This window comes from Hippocampus guttulatus, chromosome 20, assembly GCF_054856545.1.
Source record: "Hippocampus guttulatus isolate MCC_2025c chromosome 20, RoL_Hgut_1.0, whole genome shotgun sequence".
Taxonomy (NCBI): domain Eukaryota; kingdom Metazoa; phylum Chordata; class Actinopteri; order Syngnathiformes; family Syngnathidae; genus Hippocampus; species Hippocampus guttulatus.
Window position 1 is genome coordinate 834,247 of NC_141280.1, and position 23,062 is coordinate 857,308.

Consider the following 23,062-nt stretch of genomic DNA (forward strand, 5'->3'; position numbering starts at 1 on the left):
ACCCGGATGTCTTTGAACTCGTTCTCGTCCGAAATGGGTCGAGTTTTACCGACGAAAGGAAAAGGTCGCACGTGTTTGACAATGACTTGGGCCACTCGTGACTCGGCTCGGGCCAGTTTGAGCAACAAGCCCGCAGGCGTGGTTTTAAGGTCCGTCTCGGTCGCGGTGCGCGTGGACGGTGTCATGCCGCAGCCACGTGTTGACGCTCGAGGAAGGAAGAGCCGAGTAGGAACGAGGTGGGGGTGGACTTCATTTGACTCACTTGACCCGCTCCCGGATCGAAACTGACGCCGATATTTTCGCGACTCGGACCCGCCACAAGCCAACTTTGAGTCCAGAGACGACGACCTCAATTGACGTGGAACTTCGGCTCGAGTCGACTTCGGCCCCCCGCGTCTTAAAAAAAGTTGTTCCCGGTGAGTTCTTTTCGAGAATTCCACCAGTCACCCCCCCCCCCCTCCGCATTTTTAAAAAAACTAAACCGGCCCATGTGCCGTTTTAAACTGCTCGCACACGCGCCCACGAGCTCGCCATGAGGGACGAGTCGGACGAGAAGAAGCCCGGCGAGGAGCCAGCCAAGCTGGCGTCCGGGGAAAGCTCGGAGGGTCTCCGGCGGCTCGCCGGTCCGAGTGAACCCGCCTCGGTCGACAGAGTTTGGGAGACGCGCTTGTACAAGCGTCGCTGGGTCATGGTGCTCCTCTTCAGCTCCTACTCGCTGTGCAACTCGTACCAGTGGATCCAGTACGGCATCGTCAACAACATCTTCATGAAGTTCTACCAAGTGGACGCCTTCACCATAGACTGGATGTCCATGATCTACATGCTCACCTACATCCCCTTCATCTTCCCGGTGACGTGGTTGCTGGACAAGAAGGGTCTGCGGGCGGTCGCCCTGGCCGCCACCGCGCTCAATTGCGCCGGGACGTGGTTCAAGGTGGGCAGCGTCCAGCGCCACCTGTTCGCCGTCACCTTCCTGGGTCAGTTCTGCTGCTCCCTGGCCCAGGTCTTCATCCTGGGCATGCCGTCCAGGATCGCCTCCGTCTGGTTCGGATCCAACGAGGTGTCCACCGCCTGCTCCATCGGCGTCTTTGGGAACCAGGCAAGTGGCATTTAAAAAGATTCATTGAATGCTTTTTTTTGTTTTCCGGCTGAGCGGCTCCCCCGTTTGCGGTGTTTGAGCCCCTTCGGTGCCATCTTGGTGGCAATGAATAACGTACGGGCGAGTATCAATACAGGCTAACGACACTTGAACCAAAAGAGAAAAAAAAATTGTACACAGAGTCCTAGTTGGACGGATTGTCTCGAATGAAATTTCTCATGTCAAAAGCACCGCGTATCTATCGGTCAGTCCTTGGAGTGAATACTCATTGTTGTCGGTCTGGGAAAAAAAAAAAGGTCTCCAGCACAAGGAACTATGTTTATGTGCATCTGTTAGGGGGAAGGTTTAGGGGTTTTAGCAGTTGAAAAAATAGTTTTACCTGTTTTTTTTGTTTGTTTTTTTTGTACGAGTGCCTGGTGTCTGTTAAGGATAAGGCATTGGTTGAAACTTATTTTTATTTTTTTTTGAGAAATGTGTTTTGACAAAGATTCAAATTCTCTTTGTATGATGCGTACCAGCCATCAGTTAGTCGTTAAATGTTAGCGATTGCGTGTTTGGCTGCAGCTGTTGTTTTGGGGTTTATTTCTTTCTGTTTTTCTTCCGGGAGATGGCATTCATTCGCACAACTAGTTCCATTCCACGCTGGCGCCGTATCCGCAGTAACTGACGTCTTTTACAGGCGATGCCAAAGAGGAAAGCATGCCTCGATTTAAGGAGTGGGGTTTTCTTTTATTTATTTATTTTCCAAGCGACGACATATTTGAGGCACGGCTTCCTTTTGAGCGGAGGCCTCTCTTTGAGGAAATGTCGTGCTGTTGTATGAGGGTGGCGTCGATGACGGTGACATCTTGAACGCGTGTCATGTTGTTAAAATGATGCCGCGCCCGCCGCAGCTCGGTATCGCCATCGGGTTCCTGGTGCCCCCCATCCTGGTGCCCAACGTGGACGACATGGACGAGCTGGCCCACCACATCAGCGTCATGTTCTACATCACCGCCGGCGTGGCCACCTTCCTCCTCATCCTCGTCGTCTTGGGTAAGAGATGAGCCACGGCGGACGATCGGATTCAAGATAACTCCCCATATCCCAAAGCGCGCCCGCGTTATGCTTCTTGTATCGTCGTCGGATGAGAAGAAAAGCGCGGGGTGACTCGCATGTTCCCGTACAGACAAAACCGCCTTTGATAACTCCGCTCGTCGGCGTTAAACGTACTGAGGATTTGCAGGGAAGCCATTTGCATCTTATTGAAAGAAACGAATTGTCGCATGGCAGCGTGCGGACCACGCAATATGAGTGAAGGCAACGCTTGTTAGCGTTGAGCGACACAGGAGGAGACTTGTCAGGGCATTCCATAGTAGCGCCGTTCTTTCCGCGTTCGCGCCGATTCCCGACTCTCGTTCCTTGTAACCGCGCTGAATGTCGCGTCGTACGAGGCCGTAAAAGAATCGGATTGGTTTAACATTTTGTCTCGTTTTGTATCTCAAGAGGAACAAGCTACGGATGAAGCGAGCGGCGATGTGCTTAGCTTGCGTTTTGAGTCTCATTGTTGTTCGAGCTAAACATTTCTCAGCTGTAGACTTAGCATGCAAGTCATTGGGGGGGGGGGGGGGTCTCGAATCATTCCAATGATGACAAAGCATTGCCCTCAATCAGAACAAGTTTGAGCGTGACAATGCGGCGCCTTCCCGGTTGGGACAAATGCGATGCTAAGGGGCTAAGCTAACAAAGCTCAAGGAGATAGCTTGCGTTTTTCACACAGTTCAGGTCACAAATACGAATGTGGAGAAGGCCTAACATGCCTTTTGTCCCTTAAGGTTGCCTTACTTTCCAACTTTGGGCACAGGCGGTCCTCGGGGCCTCAGCTAACTTTGAGCCGGCTCGCATTTTGGACAACTTGGATCACAAACGTAGTAACTCCACAAGGTCAAGTTAGCTGGCTCACGTGTCATCAAATTCACACTTGAAATGGCTTCGAGGTGGACTTACTTTAGAAAATGAAGGCTTTGAAATGGACTCAGGAAAAAAAAAAAAACAAGTCTGCGAGTGAACGTTGCTGTTTTTCAGGGCCGTCGAGATACTTGGCGTTGGTAAAAGAGGCGGCGATTGTTCCCATTTGAGGTTAGCGGTCAAAACATGCAGCGACGCACACCAGCTCATCTTCGTTCGGGGCATCTTTGCTCCACATTCATGTGCCGTCCACTTTCACATTGGCAGAGCGAGGTCAGCCGTGCACCGTTATCACTCCAAAGCTAGAAACAACCTTGTTTTTTGGTTCCCGGAGATAGAGGAGAGTCTCCTCTTTTTTTTGGGGGGGGGGGGGGCGAGGGAGTGACATTGTTTTTTTTTTTTCTTTTTCTGAACACGAGGCCTTCAGGCACAGGAATGGGCGGTCACGCGATGGACCGGAAGTGCAGGTCAGGGATCGGAGAGCGAGGCGAACGAACGCTTTTGTGCTCCGGCTCGTCTCGCGTGTGGCGAAGCTCAAAGACGTTCCCAGCGTTGACCTTCTTTTTTTTTCCCCTCTCTCTCTCTCAAGTCTTCCAGGAGCGTCCCAAGCTTCCCCCGACTCAGGCTCAGGCCACGGCGCGACGCATCCCGCCCGAGCAGTATTCCTACACGGCCTCCGTTCTGCGGCTTCTCCGCAACAGGCCCTTCATCCTGCTCATCGTCACGTACGGTACGGCGTCCGTCCGCTTCTTGGATCGCGGCCGCTTATGCCCTCCGTCGTGGCCTTTGACCGAATGGCGACTGGAGGGGCGCGCTGCGGTTTTGTGAAGAAGCGGAACGCCGCACTCGAGTGCCTCATTGTGACATCAAAATGCTTCCATAGGCCTCGTTGTCATCTTCCGCCCTTTACGGTCTCGATGTTGTGGGTGGAGCCAATTCAAGTTCCTCTTTTTCATTTGATATGTGCATAATGTTGGTCACTGTTCTTATTTCATATGCCGGCCAGTATTGGTTATTGCCCCCCCCCCCCCCCCCCCCCCCCCCCCGCATTAAAAATCACCCAAAGGTCATGCATGTATATACACATGTATCCATCCAGCGTCAGTCATGGGTGATTTTTAGCCCCAAATATTGGCATCCGCTCCGTCCAGAAAATCTTGTAGGTGGGGCTCAACTAGTTTGTAGCGACCGAAGGAAAACAAACCCAAACAAAGAGGGAGGTTAGTGGATGTGGCCGCAAACTGTTTTCCTCGATACGTTTATTGCGGTGAATGGCCGGCAAGACAAACAAGTGGTAAAACGTTGTTCTCCCTTCTCGCGGCCAAGCCGGAACGCATCTCCTCCGCCGTCTGCGGCCAGCACAAAGCGCCAGGTCGAGGCCTTGAACCAGCGCCGCCCGACCCGCTTTTGTACTTCCCGTGACCAAGCGACGGTCGCGGCATCCTCCGCGTACTCCCGCCAGGGGATCTTATCTGCCACGCTCATAAAAATCCACGGCCACCCGAAGAGGATGGGAGCATGTTGTTGTCGTCGTCGTCGGAGGGGTCCAAAGTTTGTTTACGGTCCGCCAATGATTAACCAAAGAGCTGGCGCGCTGCGCCCTGTCACCGGCGCCTCTCGGCCGCCGGCGTCCAGCGGCGGCGGAACCTTTGGCGTCGCTTGAACTTGAACCCCGCGTCACCTTGCGTTGGCCGCCGTCCGTCTGACTGTCGAGAGGTCGCAGATCTGTTTGTTGCGGGAGCTTTGTCCAACTGCGGCTCGTGAGCAAAAACGGCGCCCGCCCGCCGCTCCCGCTCATTCAAGTTCCTCCGCGGGAGCTTTGCCGCGGCGCCAATATATTTGCCACGGATATTGTTTAAGGGTTATGCTCCTTCCCTTTTGTTTTTTGGTGTCGTTGCGAATATGAAGTGGCGTCCATTTCGAACGCCGGACGGCGACGCTGCTTCGAGTCCTTTCCGGCCCGCTTTATCAGCGCTTTTGATCTTTGTCTGTTTGTTTGTGCTGGAGCGGAAGCGAAACACATCAATGCGGGCCATTGTTAAATTCCTTAGAACAGAACCGCAGTGTTTTGCGGGTTTTTCCTTTTTTGGGGGGGGGGGCATAAAAACATCCATAAGGAATCCTCGAAGGCTTTGACAGTCACAGCTGCCCGCAAGGTGGTCTTGACAGCGCCACCAAAGCGGTCCTGCTTTCATTTCTCTTTGTTTCTTAGCAAAAAAAAAAAAAAAAAGACGCAGCTGTAAAACGTCGAGGATCTGTTTCACATCAAGGAGTCTATTTTTTTGCCTCAACTTTTCTCCGCTCGTCGTCTCCCAGGCTTGAACGTGGGCTCTTTCTATGCCGTGGGCACCCTGCTGAACCGCATGATCATCGAACACTACCCGGTACGACACCTTGGCGTACTTCTCGTCGTCGTCGCTCGCGAAGGGAAGGCAAAATGAAAGCGGATGAATCGGCCAACGCTAAACCTTGTCGCCGCTCCTCCAGGGCGAAGAGGTGAACGCGGGCCGCATCGGGCTCACCATCGTCATCGCCGGCATGGTGGGCTCCCTCATCTGCGGCGTGTGGTTGGACCGCACCAAGACGTACAAGTGAGTGTCCCAAAGGCGGACCGCCGAGGCCGCGTGCCTTTCGGACCGCTCGCTCGTGCGTCAAAGGCTCTTGGGCTGTTTATCCAGGTGTCGCTTTCAAGTTGACCGCGTGTGACTTGCCCCCCTACCGAGTTGTAAAGGGGTGGGGGGGGGTAACCTGCATCCCTGTTGTTGTTTATTTGCGAGAGGATGGTCCTGCAATTGGCGGAAAGTTGCAAATTTAGCCTGCAAGTTGACGTTCCTCTTTGGTGCTTTGGATAAATATGAACTTCCCGGTTGACATACGACGACTGGACCGGAGCTCTCTTTTCTTTTTTTTGGGGGGGGGGGGGTGGTGGGAGGAATCCATTTTTCGATGGATTTGGCGAACGAGGGTGACCCGTGTCTCTTTTGCAGGCAGACCACCCTGGCCGTGTACTTCATGTCGCTGGTGGGGATGGTCGTGTACGCCGCCACGCTCGGCCTCGGCCACCTTTGGGTCGTCTTCATCACCGCCGGAGTTCTCGGGTAACGGCGCGGAAATGACGGTGGAAAGCCGACGTATTCATTCAAAGCAAAAGATGTAGCGTTCCCCTTCATTTCAAGAAACTCGACGTACGCCAAGATACTTCTCAGGATAGCATTTAGTCCAGTAGACCTTTTTTTTTTTTTTTGCCTGCTCCTCCAAAGAAGAGGCCCAGCGCGCTGGCTTCACGTTGGTTGTCACTCCCAGTCATAGCCACACGTACGCCACAAGACGATGAACCGCGAGCCTCGATTCTTAACCGAACACGATCACGATCGCGCACGTCGGCGAGCCGAACGCTAACACGTCTCATAGGTGGGCCGCGGAAATTCACTTCGGTTTTAGGACAAGACTCGTATTTGAACAAAAATGCCGCCTCGACACTTGGACAGACGATGTCCGGGAATTCTGTCCAAGTATCCGTTCTTCACCCGACCGCCGTGCGCGTTGATTTCCAATTTGAAATCAAAATGGATCCACTGTCTTTTCGAGTCGGCAGTTCCTCTTTCACACGCTGATCTTTGCTCCACTCACATTGTGGACATTTTGAGGGGGGTGGGTGAGTTTCCCAGCTGGAATTTGTGGCATCCCCCCCCCCCCCCCTCCACCTTCCCGATAACCTTGCCGCCTTTCCCCTCCATTCTCATGCACTATCAAGCACTTAAAAGACGTAAATCACCGCAAGTCGTCGTTCATTCACATTCATGGAAGAAATGCGACTTGCTTCTCCAAAATGCTTTCTTTATTCTTGGGTGGGTGGGGGGAGGGGGGGGGGACAACAAGGATGAGTGTTGTTGACGATTTGTGTGCTTTTTCAGGTTCTTCATGACAGGCTACCTGCCGCTGGGCTTCGAGTATGCCGTGGAGCTGACCTATCCCGAGTCGGAGGGAACGTCCTCCGGACTCCTGAACTGCTCCGCGCAGGTGAAGGCGTCGCCGCATCCACAAAAAAACCAAAACAAAAAAAAACAACGGGATCAACTTGTGTCGCTTTGTGTTTATGGTGGTCCAAGTTGGACTTTTTTCTCGTACTACGACAGCAGCGGACCCAAACTACGCCCCGCCCCCTCAACAATACCACAGATATATGCTGTATATATATATTTTTGGGGGGGGGGGTGAAGAGAAAAGGTCTTACTTGGCTGGCAGTTTTGGCTGTCACTTCACAGCCTTGCTTGGAGCCGTCACTGCTTCTTGTGCCGCGTCTTCAAAACATCCGATTTCTCTCCTTGTAACATTCTTGGCTACTCTGATAAAATGCCAACTTCATTCTCCTTCTTCTAAATGTATTCTGGTGAGTTTACAACCATATTCTCATGATGTTCCAATGCTGTCGGAAAATGTTGGTTGTCGTCATGTTTCTGACGCGATTTCCATCAAATGAAATGAAATCTGGATTTTTTTTTTCCCCTCATTTCCGTGAAGCCGGAATGCCCGTTGGTCTTCTTTCTTCCGTCACATCCGACGGCATTTTGATGCATTTAATTATTGATGGAAAAATGAAATCAAAACCCAAAGATGATTGGCATGTTGTGCCCGCGCAGGTCTTTGGCATCATCTTCACCATCTGCCAGGGCAAACTCATCGACAACTTTGGCACGCTGCCGGGAAACATCTTCCTGTGCGTCTTCCTCCTGGTGGGCACCGTCATGACAGGTAAGACAACATTTTGACATCTCGCGCGGCCGCGCCGCCGCACGCGCTTGAAAGGATGCTCGCGGTCACACGCTTGGCGCTGTTAGGTGATGCCGGAGGCTTTTTTTTGAGGGGGGGGGGGCTAAAAGAGGGGCCGGTCCTGGCAAAAGTCAGCCCTCCCCAACTAAATAAGAACTCGAAGCGCCTCGCCGTTGTTCCGTATAAATGCGGTCAGCGGGGCCAGCCGGCTCTGCCCGCAGCCCGGAAATACGTCCCAATCAAATACGCGGCTTCTTTATCCGCGCTTGTTTCACGACAGCCGCGGTTGTATCAAAAAGAACTTTCCGCGACGTTGAACACGTAAGAAGCGCCCACGGTCAAATTCCGCCCGTCAAAATCGGCGCCGGTCCGTGCGAGCCGCCGAGCGGGCCAAACCGCCACGCGGAGATGTTTCACCTTGCATGAATTCGGGTTTGACGGGCAGCGCGCGGGAGGAAGCTCGGGCCGGCGCGGCAGCGACGGGGCGCCCCGTTGTTGTGAAGTCGACAAAATGGCATCCGTTTCCTCGGCGACACCCAAATGAGAAAATGTGGCAGGATTGTTAACGGCGGTCTTCAAATTTGCCAGACGTCGTCCTTTTCACTTTGCATCCATCAGACGAGGTCCGAGACTCCTCGTCCTAACGTCGTCGTGGCTAAAATGTGCACCCTTGTGTCATTTGTATCGTTGTCGCCGAATGACCGGCAGGCTTCATCAAGTCGGATCTGCGGCGGCAGAAAGCCAACGCGTCGGCCAAAGCGGAAGTAAGTGCGCCCGAGCGCTCGTCTTCCCGTTGGGGTCTCGCGTTTGTCCGTGCGCTTCTCCAAACGCCGCCTCGCCTCGCCGCTCCGCCCGCGTTGACGTCTTTGTCCCTTTGCATGCTTGAGAAAGTTCAACCCGTTGTTTTGATGAACGACAATGATCCTAATCTCTCCAATCACGACTTTGTCCATGACTAGCATACCGTACTAACTCACTCACTAACTAACTACTCGGCGAGGGTGCCGGTGACAAATGCCGAATACGAAGAATCGTGATTTTGGTTGGCTTTAAAATTCCAAGACCGTGGCCTCCGGAGGAACAAAAACCCGAAACCTCATTGAAGTCGTAAGAAGACGAGATGAAGGTCATAGCGCCGATGGTGGTTTTGGCCGGACGGCTCGCTATCGGAACCGGCCAAGTTGAACCTTTGCCGCCTTGGCGTGAAAGTTTCTGACGACGAGGTTTTGAATTTTCTTTGAATTGGGGGATACCATTGCGATTTGGCCTCGCATGGTTTTGATGGCAAATGCAGCACGTTGCAAATACTGCACACGGGGGGAGACAAAGTTTGGGCTGGAGGAACAAGCATTGATTGGCGTTGCCTGGTTTTGAAAAAAAAAAAATAAAAGATTTTGTGCCAAGATGCAGGCGCGGCTTCGAGAAGGGGGTGCGGCGTTTTCATCTGCCAACTTTTGATGAGTAGACACGCGGGGGGCTGTTATGAATTGGGACCGCTGCCGGCAGGGTGTCGCAAGTGCTCGCAACCTGTCCTCTTCTTCTCCACCGTCTCATTTCCTCTCGGTGTTTTCCTCCAATCGAAGCAAAGCAAATCTGATCCAAACAAGAACATCCGATTGAGTGTGCCCGACCTCTTCCCCGACTAACTTCCCCACCGTTCAGCTAACACGGCATCGGCGCGCCGTCTAACGAGGTGTCCCGCTCGAACGCCTCTCGCCTGTCGCCGCATGAGCCGTCGAATGCGGCGAGGTTACCGCGGTGACCGAACGCCAAGTGACGGGCGGCTGTGATTTTAGGCGGAGGCGATGACGTCGGGACCAGAATACGGCGCCGCGGCCTTAATCTCCGGATCTCAGACTCCGCCTCCACTCTAAAGCCTTCTATAAACAAACAAACAAACAAACACGCCCCCCCCCCCCCTCCTCCAGAAAAAAAAAATCTCTGGAAATCATAGCGCCGCCTGCAGACGCACCGAGGTAATAATCACACGCCAATCTGTCTGCTTCACTGTTGCTTTTTGGCTTTGGACGCAATCATACGAATGAATGCGAGGCAGCTTTTTTGCCTTCAAGCCGCAGCGCGTCCGCCCCCCCCCCCCGCCCCCCCCCTTTGAGTGACTCCCTCTCCAGGCCCGTGACGTCACACACAAGTGAAGCGGCATCACCTCGTTTTGGTGTCTCCTCTTTTTTTTCCACAAGAGGGAGGCAGTGGACAGCCAGTCCAGAAAAAAAAAGTCATTTTAGAAGGAGAAAGACGCACTGCAGCTTCGAAGGGGCATGGAATTTTCGTCATCTTAATGATAAAACAAAAGAAGAAATCACAGTGAAATTGCAATAATCGCCTGCCAATTTTTTTTCTTTTATCTATGATACTATACCAGATTTTTCATCATTGAAAAGAAGATTGAAAAACATTCAAAAGAATGCACTTTGTAATTTTCGAATGAATGTCATCAAAATGTCATTTCCTACAAGGAAATTTCTCATATAGTGATGATGATGATGATTGTAATTTTTCAAAATTTCAATTCGTTTTTCAGACTTTTTTGAAAAAGAAAAAAACCTTTCTTCAACATTTAATGGAAATAATGCATTTTGAATTTTAGTCATTTAAATTTGTGTGTGTGTAGATAATTTTTATTTTTGGGGTGGGGAGTCGGTATGTGGTCCCTTTTGCCAAATTTTTGAATGCACGCTTTGGAGAAGTACAAAGAAAGGGCCTCCCGCTGAAGGTGTGCGTTTCCATCTGCAGGGACCATCTGAGCGCCCGAAAGGGGGCTTGTCCCCGTGCGCCGTCTTCCAAGAAGCCAGCTTTTAAACGACAATTAGCACACTTTATACATCAGACGGCAGCAAAATGATCCTCCTTTTTTTGTTTTTGTCACCGCAATCCATGTTCAATTCAGATTTCCTCGAACATGACTTAACGGAATCGCCTCGCTGTGTTTTTATAGCTACATGTATTAAAAATGGTCGGACAATTTTACCGGTATTAGTTTTGAAAGATTTTGTCAACCCCAAATGCATTGATGACCCATTTGAAGAGAAAATGTATTCGATGACCCCCTCCTGCCTTTGCAAGTAACAACCGTTCAGGGTGACATCAATGACTGATGAATCATTTATTCTCTCCCTCTCTCTCTCTCCTTTCTATATATCTATTTATACGATACGCAGTATCAGCCCTGACGTCAAAGTGACAATTCCTCGTCGATTTCGGAGTTAAGGATGCCGAGTGAGTAGGGCTGATGCTGTTCCGTCAGCGTCGAGCTGCTTTTCTCGCTTTGACCACGTGAGCTGCCGACGTTGTCCGCTAAAGTCGACAGGAAATATGCGGCCGGGTCTATTTCGAGCCCTTCCTGCGTCCTCTTCGTTTCTCACTCACGAGGGCGTTTCTTATGGCCCGGTTGAAAGCCATCAAACGGCCCGAAATTCCGTTCAACGCCTGCAATGCCGTCCGGCCGATGATGGGAATAACTCGGCCGTCAGCGGCGCCGCCGGTTGGGGGCGGTTTGGCGGTTGAAGGTGAAGCCCCCTCTCGCGCCCCCCGGAAAGCCTCGCTGTCAGTCCAGAGGACGCGGCGCGGACGGCGGCTCGATGCTGAGGACGAGCGTCGGCCGCCGTTGTTTATTTGCGCGGCCTTGACTGACAGGCGATCGCCGGGAAGGTCGAAGTGGGACGAGCTGCGGGGGAAGGGGGGGGGGGGGGCTTGGACCTTGCTAATTGCAGCTTACATTGATGAGCGCGCGAAGCGTTGGTTTGCTTGCAAAGCAGTCATTCAATAGCGACAAAGAGACAATTGCAACGGTGTGTATTTACGCTCCCATAAATTGGCATGAAGGCTAACACGATGCGAAAGGCCAAAATAGCGCGTTATCGGCACATTTTCGCTCTTGGCAAAATCATGCGCGATGCTGTTTTCTTTCTAAGAATTGAGCGAAAGGCCGAAATGGCTTTCGGGTGATCTCAACCGCGTAAGCTGATTTGAGACTGGTCTCGTACTCCAAGGCCGCAATGTCCGCCAGCCGAATGCTGACATCTCATGTCCAACCTCATGCATGGCCTTATGGAGTGAGACCAGCTAAAAATTTGCGAGAGAGCGCGGCGGCGCCAAAGATGATCTGCCGTCGAGCGGTGGAACGCTCCAGTTTTCTTTTGGACACGTCCAAAAGAAAAAAAAAAGCAGCCTGTCCTGCACTCGAGCTTCTCCATCATGTGCCCCCGGCTTGTCATTGAGCTTTTATTTGCCGCCTTCGCCAAGCAAGCAAGTTTCTCCCGGTCCCGCTTCATCGCACCCGTGCTCTCGCCCGCGTCGGCTCGCTTGCTTACTTGATTGGACCACCCCTCTGCGACCCGCTGACCCGCCGGCAACTATAAATATTTATTTGCGTCAGCTTGTCGGTAAAAATAAGCGTCTTAAAACGGCTCCAGTAGAGTCAGCATTTGAGGGAGCCCCAGCGCGGCGACGTGTTTGATAGCTTTTTGGCCCGCCCGAAACAGGAGACGCTTAGTCGCGGCGTCCTCTGGCTCCTCAAACACGCATTTGCGAGGAAACCGACGGCGGTCTTGTAAAAAAAAAAAAAAAAATGTTGATAGTAGCCTCTATAAATGGCCCCGCCGCCGTCCCCACGCACGCTCACTGTCACGCGAGGTTCACCCACTCACGGCCGACAACGGGGCACTCGCGTAAGCGGCCGCGGCGGCCCGAGGCCCGATCCACGCGCTCGCTGTCAAGTTTGAGAAAATTCCGGCCTCGCCGCACGTTTGCCTTTCTCTCTGCGCCGCGTGTGCACGCGCTCACGGCTGACAACGAGGCACTCTAACTCGGCCGGGCCACCGCAAGGCCTCTGTCCGCCCAAATGATTAAGTACACGTGCTCAATCGAGCACTGTCCAATGCGGGACATTTCCCTAAAACGGTCGCTGGAGCGTTAAGACATGAAATAAAATCAGACGCAGAGCGTGGCCACTTGGGGGCAGTATACGTACGACAGACATATGGACTTGGATGAAGAAGACTGGCGTCTGCTGACATTTTAGTGCGTTACAAATGTGTTGTTCTCCCAAAATGTGACTTGTGTCCACGTGCTTTATTTTATTTTTTATTTTTACGTCTTTGTTTTTGTTTTTCAAAGAGACTCGAGTTTCCCCCGGCAACTCCTTTCCACCGCCGCCCCCGCTCCACAATGCAATAAATGTCCGGGCATCATTTATTTTAATTCATCCCCCGCCACCACCGGGCCGCTCGGCTCTCCCGGCGCGCAGATGAAATGGACGGCTAACCTTGCGCGACAAGGACGCGCGTGCCGTCTGCCGTCAGCCGCCGACTTGGTCGCCATTCTTGTGACGTCGAGGAGGAGAGGCCGAGATGATGAAGGGAAATAGTCTGGCACGCAAATCGCCGCCGCCATGTCCGATGAGGAGGCGGGCGGGCGGGCGGGACGGCCGGCGGCTGGGCTGCGGCCGCGGAAACTCTCTTCTTGCCCCCAGCTAACTCTCGCGATTGATTTGGCCGAGTGAGGCGTCTCACGAGACCACTTTCGGAGCGGCGCCATGAAAGCGCAGAGCGACCGCGGGCGTTTCGTTTCCGACGTCGTCTCATCCTCAGGACGTTTTCAACCTCAAAAGATTTGTTTTCATCTTTGATTTCCCCCTTTCTTGATCCATTCAAATGATCCCAATTTCGTGCAATCAATTCTGGGCGCTCATCCCCAAATTTTCAATTCATCCAATTGGGGTCCCCCCCCCCCTTTGTTCCCCGCATATTTGTTTCCTCCTTTGACATTTCTTGACCCCTCTTATCAACGCGGCTCAAGTGTCTGCATTGGTTTGCATCTTTTCCGTTCTTCTGATGGACTCCCCCCCCCCCCCCCCCGTCACGTCACTGACCGTATGTGCTCGTCATGTTTCTTCCCTCCCACGACGTATTTGAGTTTTTTTTTTTTTTTCAGTGTAGGTGTATTTCTTAATAATGGAGGTTCTCCGCCGGGGTCGATTGACCCCAAGGCCCCGAGTCTTGTGTTCCTCTCTTTGCGGGGAAGGTGACGCGTCGGAGGCCCAGATGAGCGCGGAGGGTCCCCGGGGTCCGGCTTGTCACTCCATTTCCTAAATTGACAGCGGGAGAAACTGGATTCCGGCGAAGGTGATAAACGAGGCGACGGCGGAGAGAGAGAGTGGGGAGTGATGAATGGCGGAGGGCGCCCAGGAATCGGGGCAGATGAAAGCGGCTGAAAAATGACTGGCAGCTCATTACGCCGAGAGAAGAGCACACCTCGCTCTCGTCGCTTCTTGCAAGAGTCTCGGCACGCCGTCCGCCGTTGATTGAAAAACCAAATTGAAACCGGGAGAGATGATTTCAAAGCTTTTTGTCGCGGTGAGCGCGAGCAAGTGCCACTTGTTGGGAAAACCCGCGCGCCGCTCAACGTCGTCGTTTTGTCCAGCGGCAGAGTCCGCGCGGGCCTCCGTGCCCACATCCCCAAACGCTTTCCGCCTGCCCGCCCGCCGTTCTTTGAATCTTACTTGGAGGCGCGGCGTCCGTGCGAGGAGAATGTCGTCGGCTGATTGTTTCCTCGCGCCTGCGTCGTCTTGCGATGCGGCGCGGCGCTCGGTCTCGCCCGTTCCCGCGCCCGCTGCCCCCCCCCCCCCAGGGGCTGGCGGGTTGCCAGCGCTCCCTGGGGCTGTCGCTTTAGCGCGCCGCCAAAGCGAGCCGGCGAACGAGGCGCGCGGCGTCTCGATCGCCGTGCTTGATGTCGCCAGAATGGAAATACTGTATGCCTAAGTGGGGAGAGGCATTGAGGGACTTTGGGGCCCCGAAAAATACTATTATTTTAATAACAAACACTTGACGGATGGGAGCCCCCCCCCCCGCAGTAACAACACCCTGACTTCTTCTTTCACGGCGCGCAGCACTTAGTCTGCCTCCTTTTTGACTGCCAGCCGTTTTGGCGGCGTGCGACCAAAGTTTTATTTTTTTTTTTCCTTTGGAGAAGTGTCGTTAATCAAAAGTCAAAGTCACCTGGCATCTCGCATTAGAAGAGGCCCGTTGAGCTGCGGCCCAAATTGCGCCTGACCCCTCTTTTGGCCCCAGCACTTCTTCAAAATCAGCCCGCGCGGCCATCGGGGGGGGGGGGGGGGGGGGCTGAAACGACTCCATCGAGGCAGGTTGCGAGAAGCCAGGAAGCATTAAAAAAAAAAAAAAAGTGGCAATGTCAACTGGTAATCTCTTGGGTTTCATCGAGCTTTCTAATGTCCCGCCGGCTGACTTCTAGCTGCGTATGTGCCGGAAATGGAAATGATACGCTGCTTTTACTCCCGGCGAGAAGGACCAAAATAGGACCAAGCTTTCTTTTCCGGTGTTGATGGATCCGCTCATCACTCATCCTTATGCGCCCCCCCTGAGCAACGTCATCAATACCAGTTTGGTGGAAAATGCCAACGCTGCGCCCAAGCCAATGCTTGGTAAAAACGCCAAGCATTGGCGAAACGTGCGTCTGGCGAGCGCGAATGAAGCGGCGCGATCCGATGGTCTCCGTCTTGCGCGTGCATCCGTCGTCTATTTCGGCAACGTATGAAAGTTCACTCGGTTGTCGTCCGCGTGATGAGCTTCTTATCTGTCAGCCAATTGAACTGAAAAGGCCCACGGGGAGTCTCAATGGGGGTGTGGGGAGGGAGCGCGCGCGCACGCTCGCTCGCTCTAATTGCCGCCGACCTCTGCGGCGTCCCCACAACGGCTGTTTTCGGAGTTGATAGAAAAATCGATGCGCTTTGTGGCAGGGAAGCACCCCCGTGAAGAATTGAAACAAGAAAAGCGGCGCTCACTCGGTAGCGACGTCGCCGTGACTAAGTGTCCTCTGCCGCCGGAATGCGACGGCAGACGAAACGGAAGAGGAAGACGAGGACTTTGCTGCGGGAGAAAAAGGCACTTTAGAACCTCGGCCTTGGTATGTGTCCACTTTCGCCCACGGGCGTCTCTCGATCCCGCCCGCCACCTCCTTGGGCGTGGCCGTCCTTTGAATTGGCTCCTTTCCGGTTGTTCAATTCTTTTCGTTTTCAGCAGCTCGCATCGCATTTGCCGTCCAAAACTCATTTTGGGATGCACGACGCCATTTCGGAATCAAATTTGCTCGTGAAAACGGGACCGTCACCATGGAAATGTTCTTTCGGAGGACAAGGTCAGCGAGAGCGGCATCTCTCCTGCTCGTCTCGAGGCCTTTTTTTTTTTTTTTTTTAACCCCGGAACAGATGTTGCCATCGCCAGCTGGACACGGCGACCTTGAGGGGAATCTCAAAGGGGCGCTTCTTCTTTGGCGCTCGGTCCCAGCGTCTCCCCGTTGGCAAAAGGAGGCCCACCGCGGCGGTCTTTGGTCATTTTCCGTGTGCGAACGTGTCGTTCAAGCTTCGGCGAAAAGGTGGAGCGGGGAACCGGCGGCGGCGGCGAAAGTCAAGCGGCCGATGGAGCGAGAGACGGACGATGGGCGCGACGTGCCTGCAGACGGAGGCGGGTCGTCCTCCGAGGGCCCTCGAATGGAGGCGTGCGGTGAGGAAAAAACAAGAAACGGAATGGAGGCGGCGCCCGCCCGCGTCCGCTTCCCAGGATGCGCGTCGACGCATTTGGCCGGCCGCGCGCTGACCATCTGGGCGCGCCCGCTGAGCCTGGCCGCTTTGAATCTGCCCGCCAAGGTCACCGCTTCGGCAAGGACGAGGCCGGGCCGTGACACTCGCTAACGCACTGTGTGTGTGTGCGTGTGCGTGTGTGTGTGTGTGTCTGTGTCGCCCATAATAGATAGCAGCTGGCTGCGGTGTACTCGATCACTTTGCCCGGGGCAGCGGCGTTCGGCCATCTTTCCTTCCCTCCGCCGACCTCATGCGGCGTGTTCATCATAATGCCGGTGCGGATCAACGGGCGAGGAGACCCTCCCACCCCCCCACGGTCGCTGCCGCCTCGCTGTCAAAATGGGACAAAAAGGTACCCCGGGCGTCCAGGGTTCAACCTGTTTTTCTCGAGGGACGCATGCAGACCCCATCCCGACGCCCCCCCCCCCCCGCCCCCCATTTTTACAGCGGACACGAGGGCTTCGCGGTATACATCTGAAGCCAGTGTGAAGGGAAAGGGTGTTAAAGGTTACACCATGGCGACATTGCGACCGAGGCGTCCATCAAAGCTCAATTTTTTGTTTTTTGCACCGAGCGAGCGAAAGCATTTTAAATGCAAATGACCTAAATAAGATTTGCGAGCTCGGCAGACTGCTCCCTGTTAATTATCGCACGCCGTAGTCAATTAACGGCACTAACGATGGGACACTTAGCGAGCGTTAACCCAATTTCCCACGGCTCGCGAGAGCGGCGAGGCGCTTGCCCGGATATCTCCGTGTAAAACGAACGGGGAAGTAAGCCGGGCCGTCCGAACTTGCCGTTTGCCGCCGCCCGCCTACCAACCGCCAATTGGGGGCGGGCGAAATGCGGCGGACTCATATGCCAGGGTGGCGTGACAACGGCCGAGGCGCGTTAGCTTTCCGCTTAACGGCATTCTCCTCGGCGGCCGTGACGGCGCGCTCCGATTTAACACTTGTCACTAGGCCTTGGCTGTGAGAGGCGCGGGTGACTGACGGGTCCACGCCGGTCGGCCGCCCGCCTCCTTTGCACGTGCGCGCGCGCGCCTTGGCCTCCCCGCTTCTACCGTGTCCCCTTTTATTTTCATTCTATGGTGGCCGGCGCCGTTTCACGCCCACCCAAACCATCCTTGCAACCAAAAAAAAAAAAAAAAAAACCTGGCCAGGGATCAATAAACACGTCATTTAGCAACGGCGGGGGCAGCTAATCAATGGATGTAAACGTGTATGAAACGTACATTACGGGCAGCGGGACGTTGGACTTGGAGAAATGCCCGGCGCCACTTATTGGTGTGACTATTGACGATTGAATGGACGGGCTTCGGCGGCCGCTCCTCACTCGCTCACCCTCCCGCGAGCTGATTGAGGGTCGCCCGCACGCCTCAAAGGGTTCGCCATTGGATGTGGTTCGAAGAAGTGCCGTGGGCTTTTTGAGTGAATTTTCCGGCCGCATGCTGTGTCGGGACTTTGTCTTTTTATTTCAACTCTTTGAGCTCCTGGAAATGGCAGAAACTTTTTTCCAACTCGTGATTGAAATGCACTTCCAGTTATTGCATTTGTTTCCGTTTTTTTTTGCGATTGCGTGCCATTAGAATAACAAATGAGTCCTCCTAATGTATATTAATAAGGCAACGCGGCTTCTTCTCAGTCAACCGTTTTGCTTTCGTCCGAGTTGATTCGAATGCCGCGGTTAGACTCGAAGAAAGGAAAAAAACGTGTGGGTTTTGCTTCCTGTGATATGCGTGTCCTCATGAAGGCTTCCGTCATTTTTTTTTCCATCTTGGCCAAAACACGAGGAACGCTCGGTTTCCTCATAGTTCAAAGTTTGTCCTCGCGAATCGAACGTGAGCTTACGCCGCGGCGGCGCTGCGGCGAAGACGCCCAAAATGGACGAGGGCCTCGTTGTTGGCTCAGATTGTCATGGTGTCACGTTCCGCCGCGCCTTTAAGAAAAGCTGACTTCCAAGCTCCATGGATTTTGGCCTACTTTTTGATTAAAGTGACCCCCCGCCCGCCCTTCCATTCAAATTTTCCCAGGCAGCTTCGCCACGTAAGGTGCAAAAGATTTGCATTTCATTTTCGCCTGCCTATTTTCAATCATGTCCCGACGCGCGAATGGCGCGGCCGGCCGGCTCGGCGATGACTGCCACTGACGGATTGTCGTCCGCCGGCGCTTCTCCCAGATGGAGCGGCCGTCCCTTTTTCTGATTCCTTCCCTGAGCGGCCGCGAGGGCTCACCCGGCACGATGGCGGTCACCGCACGTCATCGATGACGTGCATACATCTCCCGATGAAAGAAAACGACCGCGGCACTGCAGCGAGCGCTTGGGTCGGAATGGGCTTCTCCGGTTGCCATTTGATGAGTTCGACTGGTTTTTCGAGGCGCCGCCATCTCGGCCGCCGCTTGACGCTTAGCTTGCCATTGAACTGAACTCGGGCCTTTTGCACAAGTTTGCCCTCAGTGAGCTAACATGAGCACTCGTGTCGATGGTGTGTGGGGGGGGGGCAAATGATCTTGCGTCGAGGACGTCAACGGCTGCGCCGTTTCTCGGGAGGAAGTTGGTTGAGCGCGGCGCTCCGCGGACGCGTGATCGTCGACTTCACAGCCGCACTCTCGGGGAATCCCGAGGCCGGGCTCCCCCCCCCCCCCCCCCCCCCCGCCGCCGCCCCGGGCCATTATTCCCCTTTTTGAAATTCCAAAGTGCCGCCCGTGCACACCGACGGCTGCGAGTGTGCGGATGAGCCCCCGCGCTAACTTCTCTTGAAAGCGGCCCGAGTGCGCCGTCGCACCCCCTTCGGTGCAGTCACATCATCTGAAAGCTTTGCCACCTCGCGCTGGCGTCGATGAGAACGTAAAAAAAAAAAATGGAAGCTGACAAAGAACATACCTTCAATTAGCCAAACCATTAACATTTTAGAGGAAGCCAGTGTTTGGATCCCCTGGGCTCCCCCCACTGCCGTCCTTTTCATATTCAAATATGACACTTTAAAGTAGGTCATATCGAATCCACACACGAATGTGCGCACACACGCGTACACACAAAAGCATTTTTAGCAGGAGGTGAGGCTTGGAAGTAAGCGCAGCGATATGGCTTGGAATCTCCAATTGTTTTCAGGAAAATTGAATTTCCGTTTTGTTTTTTCCCCTTTTACAATTTGCTTTTTCTCCTCATACCCCCCGCCCCCAAAAAAGCAAAAAACTTACTGTGATACTGAGATACTTTTTACCTTCAAGATTTTTCACTGCATCCAAATCATTTTTTTAAAACATTTTTTTTTCTTGACAGCAAAAAAAACGCTGCTGCTGGTGGGGGGGGGTTGTTGGAGGTCATCTACACAATTGTGTTTTTATTAAAGCACTGTTGTGTGTGTGTGTGTGTGCGTGCGCGTGTATATATATACACACACACACACACACACACACATATGTATCTGTATATATATGAGCGCCGGCATCCGCGCGTGGCTCCAGCTGACCACGGGCGACTTTTTGGACTGTGTTTTCTCCCGATGACGAGCTTTCCACGACTTTGTTTGTTTCGAGGCCTGTTGGACTGCCACCGGAACCGAGCGAGCATACGGGCAAAGTTTCAAGTGCTGCCAATCTCCGGAGCTACAAGGAGCCATGTTGAAAGGTGAATTCCCTGCCGGCCGGCCGACCGTCGCGCCGCGGCAGGCGCGCCGTGCGACCGCCCCGAACGTGTCGGATTGGTGGAGCGTCGCGAGCATTCCAGAAGTCAGTCCGTCGCCGAGCGCTCTTGCGCGTGACTAAATGGAAGCGCAAAAGTACAGCCCTTGAGTGACTTGAAGGGAAACGTCGTCGTGCGAAACGTTGACATTGCGCATTGATTTCCCGCCGTCTTTTCGCCCGCGCGTAATTGGCTCTCCGCGGCGCCGGCCGCGTGGCGCCGTTGATCCGAACGGCTCGGGCACGTTTTGGGTTGCCCGCTGCGTTTCCGCGCTGCTGAGCCGCAACTTTTTATAGACAGAGTCTATCTAAATAAAACGATTCCAGAAGCGCCGACGAGCCCGAATTTATTTTCCTTAAAGCTCGTCCCCCCCCCCCCCTGCCTTTTTTATTTATTTATTTATTTGAAAGGAAGTTTGACTTTTCTAACGTTTGCCGTTTTCTCCCCGGCACAGTTGCTCAGCCGAGACTTTTTCGCTGGGGAACGGCAGGAGACCTCCAAGCGCGGCACGAGCCTCGGCCTCAACCCGAGGAAGTGCGTCGGATGCAAATGCGTTTTGCTTTCTTTCCTGGCGCCGGTGAGTGAGTTCCACTTTGCGCCGCTGCTCTACCAGCCGCTCGGGATGCTGGGAAGGCAATGAATTCTCCTCATGAAATGCCTTTTTTTGTCCTTCCGTCTTTCTTTTAGGACAATGAGTCTTGCGAGAGCGGCCGAAAGATGAGGACAAACCGTTGATGCGCAGGTTGGTAAATCGATGTTTTTGTACTTGACTCCCTTTGCCGCGATCCATCTTCTATTTCCAGGTCTTGTTCGCTTTGTTTTGGGGGGGGGGGGGGGGGGTTAATGTTTTCTAATAGGACACGTGGGCAAAGCCGAAGAGCGTCAAAGTAGATTGCGATTGGTCCGCGGCGCCATTGTGCGACCGAGGCCAAGCGCGTTCTCTTTGCTTTGCTAATTATTAATTAGCCATCCGAGCGCATATGTGTTTATTCCTAATTGCATTTGATGGATGACTGGCAGCTCTGACACCTCATTAGAGCAGATTAATGGAACGACACAATATTTATGTCTGGCGCAATGACCACTTATCCCGCCATCTATCAGCGGGATGATCTCGCTGATTGAAAAGCGCCGGTCCGTGTAATCTCAATTATTTGGAATTAGAAAGAAGGCAATTTAGAGCTTTCCGCAATGACGGCAAATTGGAAACATTAAATGCATAACCGGGGGGAAAATGAGGGCGAGACGATCGCGGAATTCGTGCGGCGGAGTGTCGCCGGCGCAAAAGGCGCGAGGGGGAGGCGCGGGGTGGGGGGGTGGGGGGGGGGTGCGCAGTGAAGTCAAGTGGCTTCGCAACGAGCATCCCAAAAGAGGCTTGAAGCGGCTTTGTTCGGCTCCCGGTGGGCGTGAGGCGGGCAAAGCGTTCCTTCGTGCCTTTCGTTTAGCGGAGGAGCTGTAACACCCAAATATTTGAGATTGTTTCATTTAAAGAAAAAAATGGACCTTGGGAAAAAAATGCATGGCAATTGCAATATGTGTGGGGGGGGGCGGTTTTCAAATCTTCAGCGGTCTCCATTTTTGTATATGATTGAAATGTGGATTTTCCTCATTTGACTGGCGCACGCCATCCCGCACGCCTCCAAAGATGCGCGGCGGAACATTTTCTCGCATTTATTTATTTGCGATGCATTCTCAAGAAAAGTTGGCTGCATTCTCGCAAGTGAACTGGAGTTAACCCTCCTCCAACTTCGGCAAAGCTTTTTTTTTGCCCTCCCGGGACCGGCGCGCGCTAAAATCCAGCACTTGAGCTCACAGAGAAGCAACAAGGGCCCCCGAAGAGTCGGGCTTTTACGTACAGACAATAGCGCCAAAGCCTCCAGGAACGCCAGCCCGCTTCTTTCCCAGGTACCGAGAACTTCCCAAAGCCCGTGTTTGTTTTTTGCACCCCCCCCCCTTCCCCCCAACACCATTAGCCGACTCCCTCGCGGTCTTGAAAGCGTCGATCGAGCGAAGCCGTCGGAGACGTTCCCAGCCAGCGGACGTTCGCTAGCGCGATGACAAAGCGCAGCGATATGCCGCTGTCGCCGGCGCGCATTCCGCGGAGAGCCTGCGAGTTCATCGCCGCGCGAGCGCCAAACGGAACGGCAAGCAAACGCCACTGGCTTTGCCTCACTTCAGCGCTCATCATGCCTTCCGGCTCCCTTTCGGAGCCCGACACTCCCAACACTTGGGATTCGCTCCAAGACGTGCGTCAAAATAAGACCGGCGCGCCCCCCCCCCGCGCGCTCTGATCTTGTTTGGATCGGTGGCCAAAGGGGAAATTGAGCAAACGGCGAGCGAGGCTCTTTCTCCTCTTCTTCCGCCAGCCATCTCCTGAAGGCCTGCCAAAATGATCCTGCCCAAGAATGCCGAGTGGCAAATAGTCTGCGCGCATGACGGAGCAATGTGACCGCTGCGCTCGCGCTATGCCGACAGGGGTCACCCCCCCCCCCCCCCAAAAAAAGAAACCTTAAACCGAATTTAGGTTGGCGTCGACGACGGGGCACATTGACTTGAGTTGAAGGCGGTCCTTCGCTCCCATTTCATCTCGAGACGAAGAGAAAAAAAATCGGAGAGCTTCCGCTCGACTTTTTCCATCTTTCCCCGGAGTTTGTGAACTAAGGTGTCATGGGTGGCCTCCTGCCGTCTTTCACGGCGGCACCGGGACCAGATGAGAGGACCGTTTTCCCGATCAGACGCCGGCGAACCCGGAAAGTTTTGTACTTCGGTGGAGCGAGCGCTCCCCGCCCATCGAGCTGATCATTGAAGAGCTCCTGGTAGCCCGCGGGCTCTCCGAGGCGCGTTGGCGCCAAGGCGCCAACGCGCGTGACGGGAAGCGGCGCGGCCGACTCTCGTCTTCCACGCGGCTGCCGTACCTTGAGAGACGCGTTTCAAATCGGCGTTGCGTTGAT

General features: G+C 53.9%; 1 protein-coding gene across 6 annotated transcripts in view; it reads left to right on the plus strand.

Annotated features, from left to right (window-relative positions):
* The window catches only part of flvcr2b (FLVCR choline and putative heme transporter 2b), a 24,613-nt gene continuing 1,551 nt past the window's right edge, over positions 1–23,062 (plus strand). Inside the window, exons 1-14 of one of the 6 annotated variants that reach the window (XM_086099682.1) lie at positions 1–1,099; positions 1,993–2,134; positions 3,636–3,776; positions 5,363–5,430; positions 5,534–5,637; positions 6,034–6,144; positions 6,961–7,066; positions 7,687–7,798; positions 8,525–8,580; positions 16,056–16,493; positions 16,597–16,779; positions 19,967–20,057; positions 20,566–20,688; positions 20,799–20,853. In XM_086099682.1, the coding sequence (XP_085955808.1) occupies positions 533–1,099; positions 1,993–2,134; positions 3,636–3,776; positions 5,363–5,430; positions 5,534–5,637; positions 6,034–6,144; positions 6,961–7,066; positions 7,687–7,798; positions 8,525–8,580; positions 16,056–16,493; positions 16,597–16,779; positions 19,967–20,057; positions 20,566–20,688; positions 20,799–20,806 (2,250 nt within the window). In that variant the 5' untranslated portion in view covers positions 1–532 and the 3' untranslated portion in view covers positions 20,807–20,853. Of the gene's footprint in view, positions 1,100–1,992; positions 2,135–3,635; positions 3,777–5,362; positions 5,431–5,533; positions 5,638–6,033; positions 6,145–6,960; positions 7,067–7,686; positions 7,799–8,524; positions 9,590–9,612; positions 10,917–16,055; positions 16,494–16,596; positions 16,780–19,966; positions 20,058–20,565; positions 20,689–20,798; positions 20,854–23,062 lie in introns of those variants that run through there. The other 5 variants (XR_015097572.1, XR_015097573.1, XM_086099685.1 and 2 more) reach the window with 5 other exon arrangements.